The 12,923-nt window shown below is 48.0% G+C and overlaps 1 protein-coding gene across 6 annotated transcripts in view; it reads right to left on the minus strand.

Annotated features, from left to right (window-relative positions):
• erg (ETS transcription factor ERG) overlaps nt 1-12,923 on the minus strand; it is a 269,795-nt gene that overhangs the window by 42,628 nt on the left and 214,244 nt on the right. For all 6 annotated transcript variants that reach the window (XM_043701336.2, XM_087992514.1, XM_043701331.2 and 3 more), the window contains one exon: nt 5,568-5,719. In XM_043701336.2, the coding sequence (XP_043557271.2) occupies nt 5,568-5,719 (152 nt within the window). The remainder of the gene's footprint in view (nt 1-5,567; nt 5,720-12,923) is intronic.

Genomic DNA, 12,923 nt, shown 5'->3' on the forward strand with positions numbered 1-12,923 from the left:
CCTGGAGCGGAGGGTAGAGAGAGTCTCGGAGCGGAGAGTAGAGAGAGTTCTGGAGTGGGGAGTAGAGAGAGTCCCGCAGCGGAGAGTAGAGAGAGTCCTGGAGCGGGGAGTAGAGAGAGTCCCGGAGCGGAGAGTAGAGAGAGTTCTGGAGCGGGGAGTAGAGCGAGTCCCAGAGTGGGGAGTAGAGAGAGTCCCGCAGCGGAGAGTAGAGAGAGTCCCGGAGTGGGGAGTAGAGAGAGTCCCGGAGTGGGGAGTAGAGAGAGTCCCGCAGCGGAGAGTAGAGAGAGTCCCGGAGTGGGGAGTAGAGAGAGTCCCGGAGTGGGGAGTAGAGAGAGTCCCGGAGCGGAGAGTAGAGAGAGTTCCGGAGCGGAGAGTAGAGAGAGTCCTGGAGCGGAGAGTAGAGAGAGTCCCGGAGCGGGGAGTAGAGAGAGTCCCGCAGTGGAGAGTAGAGAGAGTCCTGGAGCGGAGAGTAGAGAGAGTCCCGGAGCGGGGAGTAGAGAGAGTCCCGGAGCGGAGAGTAGAGAGAGTTCTGGAGTGGGGAGTAGAGAGAGTCCCGCAGCGGAGAGTAGAGAGAGTCCTGGAGCGGAGGGTAGAGAGAGTCTCGGAGCGGAGAGTAGAGAGAGTTCTGGAGTGGGGAGTAGAGAGAGTCCCGCAGCGGAGAGTAGAGAGAGTCCTGGAGCGGGGAGTAGAGAGAGTCCCGGAGCGGAGAGTAGAGAGAGTTCTGGAGTGGGGAGTAGAGAGAGTCCCGCAGCGGAGAGTAGAGAGAGTTCCGGAGCGGAGAGTAGAGAGAGTTCTGGAGTGGGGAGCAGAGCGAGTCCCGCAGCGGAGAGTAGAGAGAGTCCCGGAGCGGAGAGTAGAGAGAGTCCTGGAGCGGAGAGTAGAGAGAGTCCCGGAGCGGGGAGCAGAGCGAGTGCCGGAGCGGGGAGTAGAGAGAGTCCCGGAGCGGGGAGCAGAGCCAAGTCCCGGACCGGGGAGTAGAGCGAGTCCCGGAGCGGGGAGCAGAGAGAGTCCCGGAGCGGGGAGCAGAATGAGTCCTGGAGTGGGGAGTAGAGAGAGTCCCGGAGCGGGGAGCAGAGCCAAGTCCCGGAGCGGGGAGCAGAGCGAGTCCCGGAGCGGGGAGCAGAGAGAGTCCCGGAGCGGGGAGCAGAGCCAAGTCCCGGAGCGGGGAGCAGAGCGAGTCCCGGACTGGGGAGTAGAGTGAGTCCCGGAGCGGGGAGCAGAGCCAAGTCCCGGAGCGGGGAGTAGAGTGAGTCCCGGAGCGGGGAGTAGAGCCAAGTCCCGGAGCAGGGAGTAGAGAGAGTCCCGGAGCGGGGAGCAGAGCCAAGTCCCGGAGCGGGGAGCAGAGAGAGCCCCGGAGCGGGGAGCAGAATGAGTCCTGGAGTGGGGAGTAGAGAGAGTCCCGGAGCGGAGAGTAGAGAGAGTCCGGAGCGGGGAGTAGAGAGAGTCCCGGAGCAGGGAGCAGAGAGAGTCCCGGAGCGGGGAGCAGAGCCAAGTCCCGGAGCGGGGAGCAGAGAGAGTCCCGGAGCGGGGAGCAGAATGAGTCCTGGAGTGGGGAGTAGAGTGAGTCCCGGAGCGGGGAGCAGAGAGAGTCCCGGAGCGGGGAGCAGAGCCAAGTCCCGGAGCAGGGAGCAGAGAGAGTCCCGGAGCGGGGAGTAGAGTGAGTCCCGGAGCGGGGAGTAGAGCGAGCCTCGGAGCGGGGAGCAGAGAGAGTCCTGGAGCGGGGAGTAGAGCGAGTCCTGGAGCGGGGAGTAGAGAGAGTCCCGGAGTGGGGAACAGAAGATAGAGTCCCGGAGCAGGGAGCAGAGAGAGACCCAGAGCGGGGAGTAGAGAGAGCCTCAGAGTGGGGAGTAGAGAGAGTCCCGGAGTGGGGAGTAGAGAGAGTCCCGGAGCGGGCAGTAGAGAGAGTCCCGGAGCGGGGAGTAGAGAGAGTCCCGGAGCGTGGAGTAGAGTGTCTCGGAGCGGGGAGTAGAGAGAGTCCCGGAGCGTGGAGTAGAGAGAGTCCCGGAGCGGGGAGCAGAGAGAGTCCCGGAGCTGGGAGTAGAGAGAGTCCCGGAGCGGGGAGTAGAGAGAGTCCCGGAGTGGGGAGTAGAGAGAGTCCCGGAGCGTGGAGTAGAGAGAGTCCCGGAGCGGGGAGCAGAGAGAGTCCCGGAGCTGGGAGTAGAGAGTCTCGGAGCGTGGAGTAGAGAGAGTCCCGGAGCGGGGAGTAGAGCGAGTTTCGGAGTGGAGAGTAGAGAGAGTCCCAAAGCGGGGAGTAGAGCAAGTCCTGGAGTGGGGAGTAGAGAGAGTCCCGCAGCGTGGAGTAGAGTGTCTCGGAGCGGGGAGTAGAGAGAGTCCCGGAGCGTGGAGTAGAGAGAGTCCCGGAGCGGGGAGCAGAGAGAGTCCCGGAGCTGGGAGTAGAGAGAGTCCCGGAGCGGGGAGTAGAGAGAGTCCCGGAGTGGGGAGTAGAGAGAGTCCCGGAGCGTGGAGTAGAGAGAGTCCCGGAGCGGGGAGCAGAGAGAGTCCCGGAGCTGGGAGTAGAGAGTCTCGGAGCGTGGAGTAGAGAGAGTCCCGGAGCTGGGAGTAGAGAAAGTCCCGCAGCGTGGAGTAGAGAGTCTCGGAGCGTGGAGTAGAGAGAGTCCCGGAGCGGGGAGTAGAGCGAGTTTCGGAGTGGAGAGTAGAGAGAGTCCCAAAGCGGGGAGTAGAGCAAGTCCTGGAGTGGGGAGTAGAGTGAGTCCCGGAGCGGGAGTAGAGTGAGTCTCGGAGCGGGGAGTAGAGAGTGTCCCGGAGCGGGGAGTAGAGTGAGTCCCGGAGCAGGGAGCAGAGAGAGTCCCGGAGCGGGAAACAGAGAGAGTCCCAGAGCGGGGAGCAGAGAGAGTCCCGGAGCGGGGAGTAGAGAGAGTCCCGGAGTGGGGAGTAGAGAGAGTCCCGGAGCGTGGAGTAGAGAGAGTCCCGGAGCGGGGAGCAGAGAGAGTCCCGGAGCTGGGAGTAGAGAGTCTCGGAGCGTGGAGTAGAGAGAGTCCCGGAGCTGGGAGTAGAGAAAGTCCCGCAGCGTGGAGTAGAGAGTCTCGGAGCGTGGAGTAGAGAGAGTCCCGGAGCGGGGAGTAGAGCGAGTTTCGGAGTGGAGAGTAGAGAGAGTCCCAAAGCGGGGAGTAGAGCAAGTCCTGGAGTGGGGAGTAGAGTGAGTCCCGGAGCGGGAGTAGAGTGAGTCTCGGAGCGGGGAGTAGAGAGTGTCCCGGAGCGGGGAGTAGAGTGAGTCCCGGAGCAGGGAGCAGAGAGAGTCCCGGAGCGGGAAACAGAGAGAGTCCCAGAGCGGGGAGCAGAGAGAGTCCCGGAGCGGGGAGTAGTGTGAGTCCCGGAGGGGGGAGCAGAGAGAGTCCCGGAACAGGGAGTAGAGTGAGTCCCGGAGCAGGGAATAGAGAGAATCCCGGAATGGGGAGCAGAGAGAGTCCCGGAGCCGGGAGCAGAGCTGAGTCCCGGAGCGGGAAACAGAGAGAGTCCCGGAGCAGGGAGTAGAGTGAGTCCAGGAGCAGGGAGTAGAGAGAATCCCGGAGTGGGGAGCAGAGAGAGTCCCGGAGCGGGGAGCAGAGAGAGTCCCGGAGCGGGGAGCAGAGAGAGTCCCGGAGCGGGGAGTAGAGTGAGTTCGGGAGCGGGGAGTAGAGAGAGTCCCGGAGCGGGGAGTAGAGAAAGTCCCGGAGCGGGGAGTAGAGTGAGTTCGGGAGCGGGGAGTAGAGAGAGTCCCAGAGCGGGGAGCAGGGAGAATCCTGGAGTGGGGAGCAGAGCCAAGTCCTGGAGCGGGGAGCAGAGTGATTCCCGGAGCGGGGAGCAGAGACAGTCTAGGAGCCGGGATCTGAGTGAGTCCCGGAGTGGGGAGCAGAGTGATTCCCAGAGCGGAGAGCAGAGAGAGTCCTGGGGCAGAGCAGGTCCCGGAGCAGGGTGCAGTGCTGAGTCCCGGAGCAGGGTGCAGAGCGTGTTTGGGAGCAGAGCGAGACCCAGAGCAGGGATCAGTGCTGAGTCCCGGAGCAGGGAGAAGAGCAGTCCTGGACGGAGACCAGCCTGTGGAGACAGCATGGTCTCATGTTCTGAAGCCCAGCAGGCATGGACTCGTGTTGGAAAAGGACTATAGGACTATAACTTGAGTACTTTATAGACATTTTTTATTCTCATTCTGGACTTTTAAACTCTGTATTTACATGTCAATTTTTTTTTACTATTTCAACACTGTGACAACACTTTAAATATCTGTACCAAGAAACCCTGTACCTAAGATGGTGCTGACAGGTGACACTACAAACTTTTCACTGCACACATTCGAGTGCACATGACAATAACAGCTATTCATTCATTCTAAACTTTCATTCTTTCCACTTGTTCTTAAGATTCTGTACCTAGATACTTGTACCTCAGGTGGCACCTGTTGTGGCGATATTATCACCTTTTCACTGTATTCCTGTACTTTGGTATGTGAAAATAAAAGCAAATCAAATCAAATTTACAAAAATACTTAAACGAGCTGGTTCCTCCCTCCTTCTCTATCCTTTTCTTCTAGAAAATCCAGGTAGAAATAGTGATCTATGTAGAGATTAGAAATAATGGTCTGTGTAGAGATTAGAATTTGTCTGACCTAGTTCAGAGTCAGCTTCTTTGGGTTTCTTTTGGGGAGATTTCGGGAAAAAAATGTGATCAGACTGTGAAATCACGAGGTCATTCACATCACACCCCAACAACCTTTACTAAAGTTCATTGCAAATGCAAAAAAGCCAGGGGATATAGAATCTTTGTACATTTTTAAGGCAGTGATAAATAGATTCTTGATTACCAAGTGGATGAAAGATTATTGGAGATATGCATGAAAATATGATTCGGGAGTTCTGATGTTGGACTGTGGTGGACAAGGTCAGAAAAAGTCAAGATTAGAGTGGTGCTGGAAAAGCACAGCAGGTCAGGCAACATCTGAGGAGCAGGAAAATCGACGTTTCGTGCAAAAGCCCTTCATCAGGAATCAGGTCAGAAAAAGCACAACATCAGCTTATAGTCCAACAGGTTTATTTGAAATCACAAGCTTTCGGAGCGCTGCCCCTTCGTCTGGTGAAAGCTTTGAAAGCTTGTGATTTCAAATAAACCTGTCGGACAATAACCTGGTGTCGTGTGACCTCGGAACTTGCATGAAAATAGAGTTGAGGTTAAAATCGGATCAAGCGCCCTATGTATTTGTCTCCAAATCAATGCCTCCCTGCTCCCCAGCCACACCTCCAAACACAGACACATTCATGGCTTTAATATTCCTTTAATTATAGGAACTGAATTAGGCCATTTGGTTATGGGCTGGGGATGCCAAACAACAAGAAAAGGAAATGCATCAGCATACATCCCTTTAAATAATCAGAGGCAAATACGATAAGAGCACTGCTTGACCACAAATGTGATCCTACGTATCTTGCACACTTGCTCATGTTTGACTTGATCCATCTCGCCGCCAGCCCACCCCTCCCTACGGACCTGACCATTTCTAGTTTTGTGTGTATTTCCAAGGTGGCCTGTTCTTCAAGTTAACAGCTACAAGCACAAAGAGTATCCTTTGAAACAATTACCTGCTGGTACAATCACTCTCCGCTCATTAGTCGTCATGTTGGGAGGTGGCACATGCTTCTCCTCCATGTAGCTGCTGTAGCTCATTGGAACGCTGTCGGATCCGCTGACCATCTTCCCCGCTTTCGCTATGCTGCAGTGTTCTGGTGAATTTCTGTGCGAGTGAAAAGGTTGTGTGAAAAAAAAACCAATGGAATATTTACAAGCCAAATGCAGGTGTTATGCGGCTGGGGTACCTGGGGGTGGCTGGGAAGGAGAAGGAGCTTGGCATTGCACAAGAACATATAGCCCTCCATAATCTCTCTCTCTCACACACACACACAAATGCACACACTTCAGTGTTAAATAGAATGAATGTTTTATTATGTGGTGTGCATTTCACATCCCTTTAAACAACAGATGCATTGCATAAAATTCCATGCAGGGGGTTCTTTTGGCAGAACAAAATGTTAGTGATTTGGGGTCTGCAAGGGGCACGAAACAATTTAACGAGGTTACGTTTGGCAAAGGCAACATGTGATGTAGTGATCAAGTTTTGCTCAGTGAAATAGTGATTCAGTGACTGGAATGAATAAGCTCCCTACCTGAGTGCCAATTTGACAACACAATTTCAAAGTTATCAGTCACTGCATCATCCTTTTATCCTGTTTATGGCAAAGTTCCAATTTTAACCCCAGCTGATGAGAAAAGGGGAATAAGGGACATTTAGACAACAGCAGCGTAGTGCATACCTTGCCAATTTGCTCCTGCCAGACACATTTGAGTGGGGTTTGGGATCTTGGGCCCAGACTGGACGACAATCTCATTAATGTGCTACAGAGTGATGTCAAATTAACTCTCACCATGATTCGTTTAAGCCGTGGTGTGTGATGGGAACTTGGCATGCTTCTGCCAGGTGAGAAGGAGCAGCAAAGCCCAAACCAGAGTTAAGGATCAATGAAGTTAATTGGCTTTTTCAGAGGATTTTCTATGGGCTATGTGGAAGAGGAATGCTCCTTCCAATCCCACAAGGAAAGTTTTGGCATTTCTTGCCCCAGATATGCTCCCTCTGCCTATAATTCCGCGCAGAGATCACTTCTCTGCCACCTAATCACACAGTATTCACCGGATCGATTGGAGCTGTTACCTCGGCGACTTATTGGTAGTGCCCTGACATATTACCTCCACCCATTCACCAACTCCCTATTGTTCCTGGTAGGTTCAGGTGGGAGTTGGGTTCTGTACTTTGGTAATAAGGCCTCGATGTTAAAATGGCCTGGAATAATTTACCACTTCACCCCACTAACTTCATACTGGGCACTCTCCCCAGTAGCTTAACAACTTTTAGAGTTGAAAGTGAGTACTGCAGATGCTGGAGATCAGAGCTGAAAATGTGTTGCTGGAAAAGCGCAGCAGGTCAGGCAGCATCCAGGGAACAGGAGAATCGACGTTTCGGGCATAAGCCCTTCTTCAGGATTCCTGAAGAAGGGCTTATGCCCAAAACGTCGATTCTCCTGTTCCCTGGATGCTGCCTGACCTGCTGCGCTTTTCCAGCAATACATTTTCAACTTTTAGAGTTGCCTTCCAATTCTCTTGAACATGCCAACTGTTGCTTTGGTCAAATTCTTTGTGCAATCTATCTATATCTCACCTTCCTTAACAAACGGAATTGCTATAATTCATGCAAGTGCCTCACAATGTTACAGACTAGTCCAGACCCCCTCAAAATATTTTAAGAAGGTAGCCTCAACCCTAACTTTTTCTTATTGTAAAAGCAGATGTGAAGTGTCTGTTCCAAATGCAATTTGACTGGTCACACTACTCGACATTAAGCATAATACAACTTACTTAAACACTGTAGTTAAAATATAACCAAAGAAAGAGGAATTTCGAATAATTTAGCTCTATTGGAAACTTACCAGAATAATAGATACAGTAACTATTACTAATTAACAGTTCCAATATCATAACATCTCGTAAATAAAGCCCTTGGCAAAAAAGGAAAATTCAGACACAGATTCTCACATGCAGTTCTCCAATCCAGGAGGAAAAACCATGAATAGATAATTCAGACAGATTAGCAGCAACCTTCACTGAAGCTTCAAACTCTGTTGACACCCCAATAGCTTCTGCTTCTAAAGAACAACCAAGGCCTCCAAGCTGTTTAATCAAGTTGTCTTAACTAGCTAGCTTGGCACCTCTCATTCAATTTCTCTCTTAAAGGAAACCAGGACAAAGTAACTTCTTAAAGCTACAGCATCATCACAAACTTGTAGTCTTACGTCACTTCTGAACCGAATGGCATTCTCAACAATACCCATACATGTGAGCCTTCTAAAACAATAAAAAAGAATAGAATTCAGTTCAGGGATTATGAAGTCAATTGTTATGATTAGGATATTTTCAGAAATGTCCTGACAGGAATTAAAATTCAAATTAATGTAAATAAATCACAGTTCTTCAATTGATTACTACAATGACATCAAAGTAATTGATGAAACAATTTCCTTTCATCCAATTCCCTTCTGAAGGATAAGCAGCATTTAATAGTGTCATGGGTTCCCCCACAAGTAACATATCATGATTACTGGGAGGTTTCTGTTTCTTTCAATATCATTACCATAAGAAAATCTTCAAAGTCACTATTTAAAGACATCATAGCAGTACAAACATCATCTCATAATTATAGCCTTGCCAGAAGCAAATTTTAAAATGCTGTTATTAATGAGGCCATCAAGTGTTTTGCTGTACAACTCACCAGCCTGGAAAGTGGGATAGAGCAGAAACTCATGGCTATAGTGAGACCTGCAAACCTGGAGCTCCGAGAGACCAAACACCTGTTTATCTCAGACTTAAAGACATTCAATGACGGAACATCTACAAGCCTCTGGCGTTGAGAATTCCAAAGATTCTTAACGTTTTGAATGAAAAATTTACTCTCCGTCTTAGCACAGCCAGAGATTTTAGCATTCAGCGAATCTGAGCTGTGGAGTATTGTCAGGATCCATGAGCCTGATGCATTGCCTCATACCACGATGTGTAAAAAAAACTCTAGATTACATCTGTTAAATGGGCTTTCAGGGGATCTTTTTCATTTCTGCAAAAGTGAAATGAGTCACCATTAATATAAGTCTCTCAGTTGCCAAATGCCATTGACATCAATGGAATGCAATCGAGTTGTAAATACTCTAATACTGCATATGATTTGGAGATGCCGGTGTTGGACTGGGGTGTACAAAATTAAAAATCACACAACACCAGGTTATAGTCCAACAGGTTTAATTGGAAGCACACTAGCTTTCAGAGCGACACTCCTTCATCAGGTGATAGACTATCACCTGATGAAGGAGCGTCGCTCCGAAAGCTAGTGCTTCCAATTAAACCTCTTGGACTATAACCTGCTGTTGTGTGATTTTCAACCTAATACTGCTCATATTACATTATCAGCCCCAGTTAAAATTAGCCCCATGAACGAGCATAATTTTAATAAAAACCTATGATTACTGGTCAGAGAATTGAATATTGGTAACCATTCTGCATGCAATACATACTGACGATAGCTTTTCGAATAGAGTGAATGAAAATTTTGCACCTGTTCATCTCTGAAGAAGGGCTTATGCCCGAAACGTCGATTCTCCTGTTCCCTGGATGCTGCCTGACCTGCTGCGCTGTTCCAGCAATACATTTTCAGCTCTGATCTCCAGCATCTGCAGACCTCACTTTCTCCACCTGTTCTTCTCATCAACCCCAATGTAAAATGTGCAAGTAACGCTCCATCAAAATGCACAGCAGTGGTGAAACAAGATGCTTTGGGCACAAATAAAATGCTGTTTCCTTCCAGTCGGTGGAATTGCCTGGTTGCTATGATCAAGTTTGGCAAAGCCAATTGGGTTAATCGCCCTCAATGGCTGGAAGCAATAGTTATCCTGAAGGCCTGGCCAAGTGTGAGTGTCTCTGGTTTATATTGTCACCAGCAATTTGAGTCTGTTCCGTATGAAAAGGGTAACATTTCAATGTTTATATAAAAAAGATCCTTGAGCAGCAGCTTGTTGGAATCATGCCGTGCATTCACAGGATGGCCAACCCTCTGAGACTATCCTAAAATCTCCAGGAATTAATGAATAATTGCCATGGAATTGATGCCAGCAAGCAGGAGAAAAATCATACAGAATTAATAACTGCTTTGCTTTTATTTTCTTTAATGAATTTGTTACACTGGTATTCAAGAAATGATTGAGGGAGGAAAAAGACTGTTTGGGTGGGGCAATTGGAGGTAGGTGGTCATGTGTTGACAAATCCGAGATTATACCCAAGCAGACATAGCCAGACAAACACAAGGAACTCAGATATTTAGCTTGCAGATTACAGCAAGCAGTTAGGAAGGCAAATGGCATGTCACCCTTTTTTTAATGGATTTTGAGTGCAAGAATTAGTAAGTGTTGCTACAACTGTACAGGCCTCTAGTGAGACCTGGAGCACTACCTGCAGTTTTGGTCTCCATCCTTAAAGAAGAAAGTTCTTGAATTGGGGACAGTACCTTGAAAGTTCACCAGATTGGTTGCTGGGGTAAGATCATTTGGTGATGGAACATGTTATGAATCTTTAGAATTCTCGACCTCAGAGGCTTGCAGATGTTCCATGGTTGAATGTCTTTAAACCTAAGATAAACAGGTGTTTGGTCTCTCGGAGCTCCAGGATTGTAGCTCATTTGGTGATAGACTGAGTAACTTAAAATTAAATTAAAAGAGTGAGATGTAATCTTATAAATTCATATGAGATTCTACTTGGAACTTAACTGGGTAGATACTGCCGAAGTTGTATCCCTAGCTGGGGAATCTAGATCATGGGGACACAGTCTCAAGATAAGGGATTAATCATTTAGGGTTGAGATGATGGAGTAATTTTTACACTGTTGCAAATCTTTGGAATTTTCTATAACAGAGCTTTGTAGATATTGCATCGTTGAAATATTTAAGGCTGAGTAAGATAAGTTTCTGGTCTGTCAGTGAATTACAGGGTATTGAGAGTGAGCACAAAAGTGAAGTTGACGTCCAAGATCAGTTGTGAACATTTTGACTGGTGGAGAAGGCCCAACAGGCCTAAATGGTTTACCCCTATTTCTATGTCTTATGAGAAATGGGGAAGTGGTGGTAATGTCAGTAGACAAGTAATCCAGAGCCTCAGGCTAATGTGTGGGGACATGGGTTCAAATCCTAATGTGACAGACAGTCAAATTTGAATTCAATTAAAAACAATACTAGCCTAATGACAACCATACACAAGGGAAAGCAATGGCCTAGCGATATTATTGCTGGACTGTTAATCCAGAAATCCAGGGAATATTCTGGGACCCAGGCTCAAATCACATCATGGCAGATGATGCATCTTGAATACAATAAAAACCTGAAATCAAGGGTCTAATGATGACCATGAATTCATTGTTAATTTTTGGGAAAAAAACCCATCTGGTTCACTAATGTGCTTTAGGAAAGTTCTTTGAGTCACTACATGTGACTCCAGACCCACTGCAATGTACATAGAACATAGAACATAGAACATAGAAGAATACAGCGCAGTACAGGCCCTTCGGCCCTCGATGTTGCGCCGATCCAAGCCCACCTAACCTACACTAGCCCACTATCCTCCATATGCCTATCCAATGCCCGCTTAAATGCCCATAATGAGGGAGAGTCCACCACTGCTACTGGCAGGGCATTCCATGAACTCACGACTCGCTGAGTAAAGAAGTTGACTCTTAACTGCCCTCGAGGATGGGCAATAAATGCTGACCCAACCAGTGAGGCCCATGAATGAATGAAAAAAAATTAGTGATAATGCCATAAAAATAACCCATCTGGTTCACTAAATTTCTTCAGGAAGACATTCTGGCATTTGGACTTTAAACGGTGCCAGATTCAGAGCAAAGTGGTTTACTCTTAATCACCATCTAGCTGAACATCAACTGCTGGCCTAGCCAGTGACACCCATGTCCCATTACTGAATAGAAAGAAAAAAAGTGAAAGATACAGGAGATTTCAGTTCCATGTCATATATAACTTCAGACAGCTAGCAAATGATTTGAAAATGATTTCCAAACACTTGTATATCCTTGAAAATGCACGATTCTGTGGAAATTGAGTAGTTGCAACAACCCATGTGTGCAATGCAGACAGAAATCAAACCTAAATGAATCTCTTTTCATTAAAGCAGGGAGCTTTGGTCAGTATCCAGCAATATCTCCATGCTGAAAGTTGATTCCAATCAGTGACTTCTCCCTGTAACTTTGAAACTTTGAGTCATGTGTAACAGTTTGCATTGACTGAGCATTGATTGAAATCAAGACCCTCCTCCAGCCTCAGATATTGGGGTACAACCGATTCTCCTCCATTCACTTGATAATATGCATTAGAGGTGAGTTGGGTTTTTTTTTCCTAAGCCTAAAATTGGAGGAGGATTGGGGTGAGACAGGCCTCAGTTCTGATGTTTGGTTTGTTACTGCTGAAATCACATAAAATAACACTTCAATATAACACTATCATATTCTAAGTGGAAAGAATTGCCTTCTAGTTAAAATAAATACAGATTTCTGGTTCTTCAGTATGAAGTTTAGACATTTCCCTACAGCCCATTTATAAACAAGACTGTCTGGTTCAAATCTTGAGCCAATGGCAGGCATAGAGCAGAATGGTGCTGCAGAATGCCCAGAGGAATGCACAGTTAAAAAATGCTTGCTGTTATGTGCCAATGGAGGTCTGTGCCTCTAGACAGCCCACTAACAACTCACTGAAAAGAATCTGATTTGTTTCCATATGAATGAAATTGGCCGCAGCCAATTTCTGACCTGATTCATGATGGATCTGACATCGTTGACTTTGGCCAGTTGAGACAGTGGGAAATGCTGGTGCTGAGATGTTCAGTTAAATTAGAAAACAGACTTATTGATTTTTCATGCCATAGTTTTGTGAAGCAACAATCCAAAATTTGAAAACCTAAAACCTATTTACTTATAATTGCCATGAGTACTGCTAAGTCCAAACAAGGTCAGAAATCAGTGCTTGAGATTTGGGGAGAGATTTAGGTTTCAGGGGGATTGCACTAAGTCATGTACTTTCAATTAGCATGTGGCCTTCAGCTGGCCTCACTGCTCCTTTTCCATTTCCTGACATCAGCCTATTTAGCCGCTCTTCACAGAGATGTTGCATGTTTATACACAGTGCCACTCACTTTCAGAACTGACTGCTCCTCTCCCTGCCTGAGGTGCTGAAATTTCATTTCAAGGCCCTGGCGTTTTCACTGCCACAGGAATGTTTTGAATCAGTCCTGCTTTGAAATGTTCCCATAAATCTCCCAATAACAGATGACAAACGCTGCTGAAGAAT

Source organism: Chiloscyllium plagiosum, unplaced genomic scaffold (assembly GCF_037043375.1).
Source record: "Chiloscyllium plagiosum isolate Xiang-an unplaced genomic scaffold, Cpla_swu_hap1 HiC_scaffold_12, whole genome shotgun sequence".
Classification (NCBI taxonomy): Eukaryota; Metazoa; Chordata; class Chondrichthyes; order Orectolobiformes; family Hemiscylliidae; genus Chiloscyllium; species Chiloscyllium plagiosum.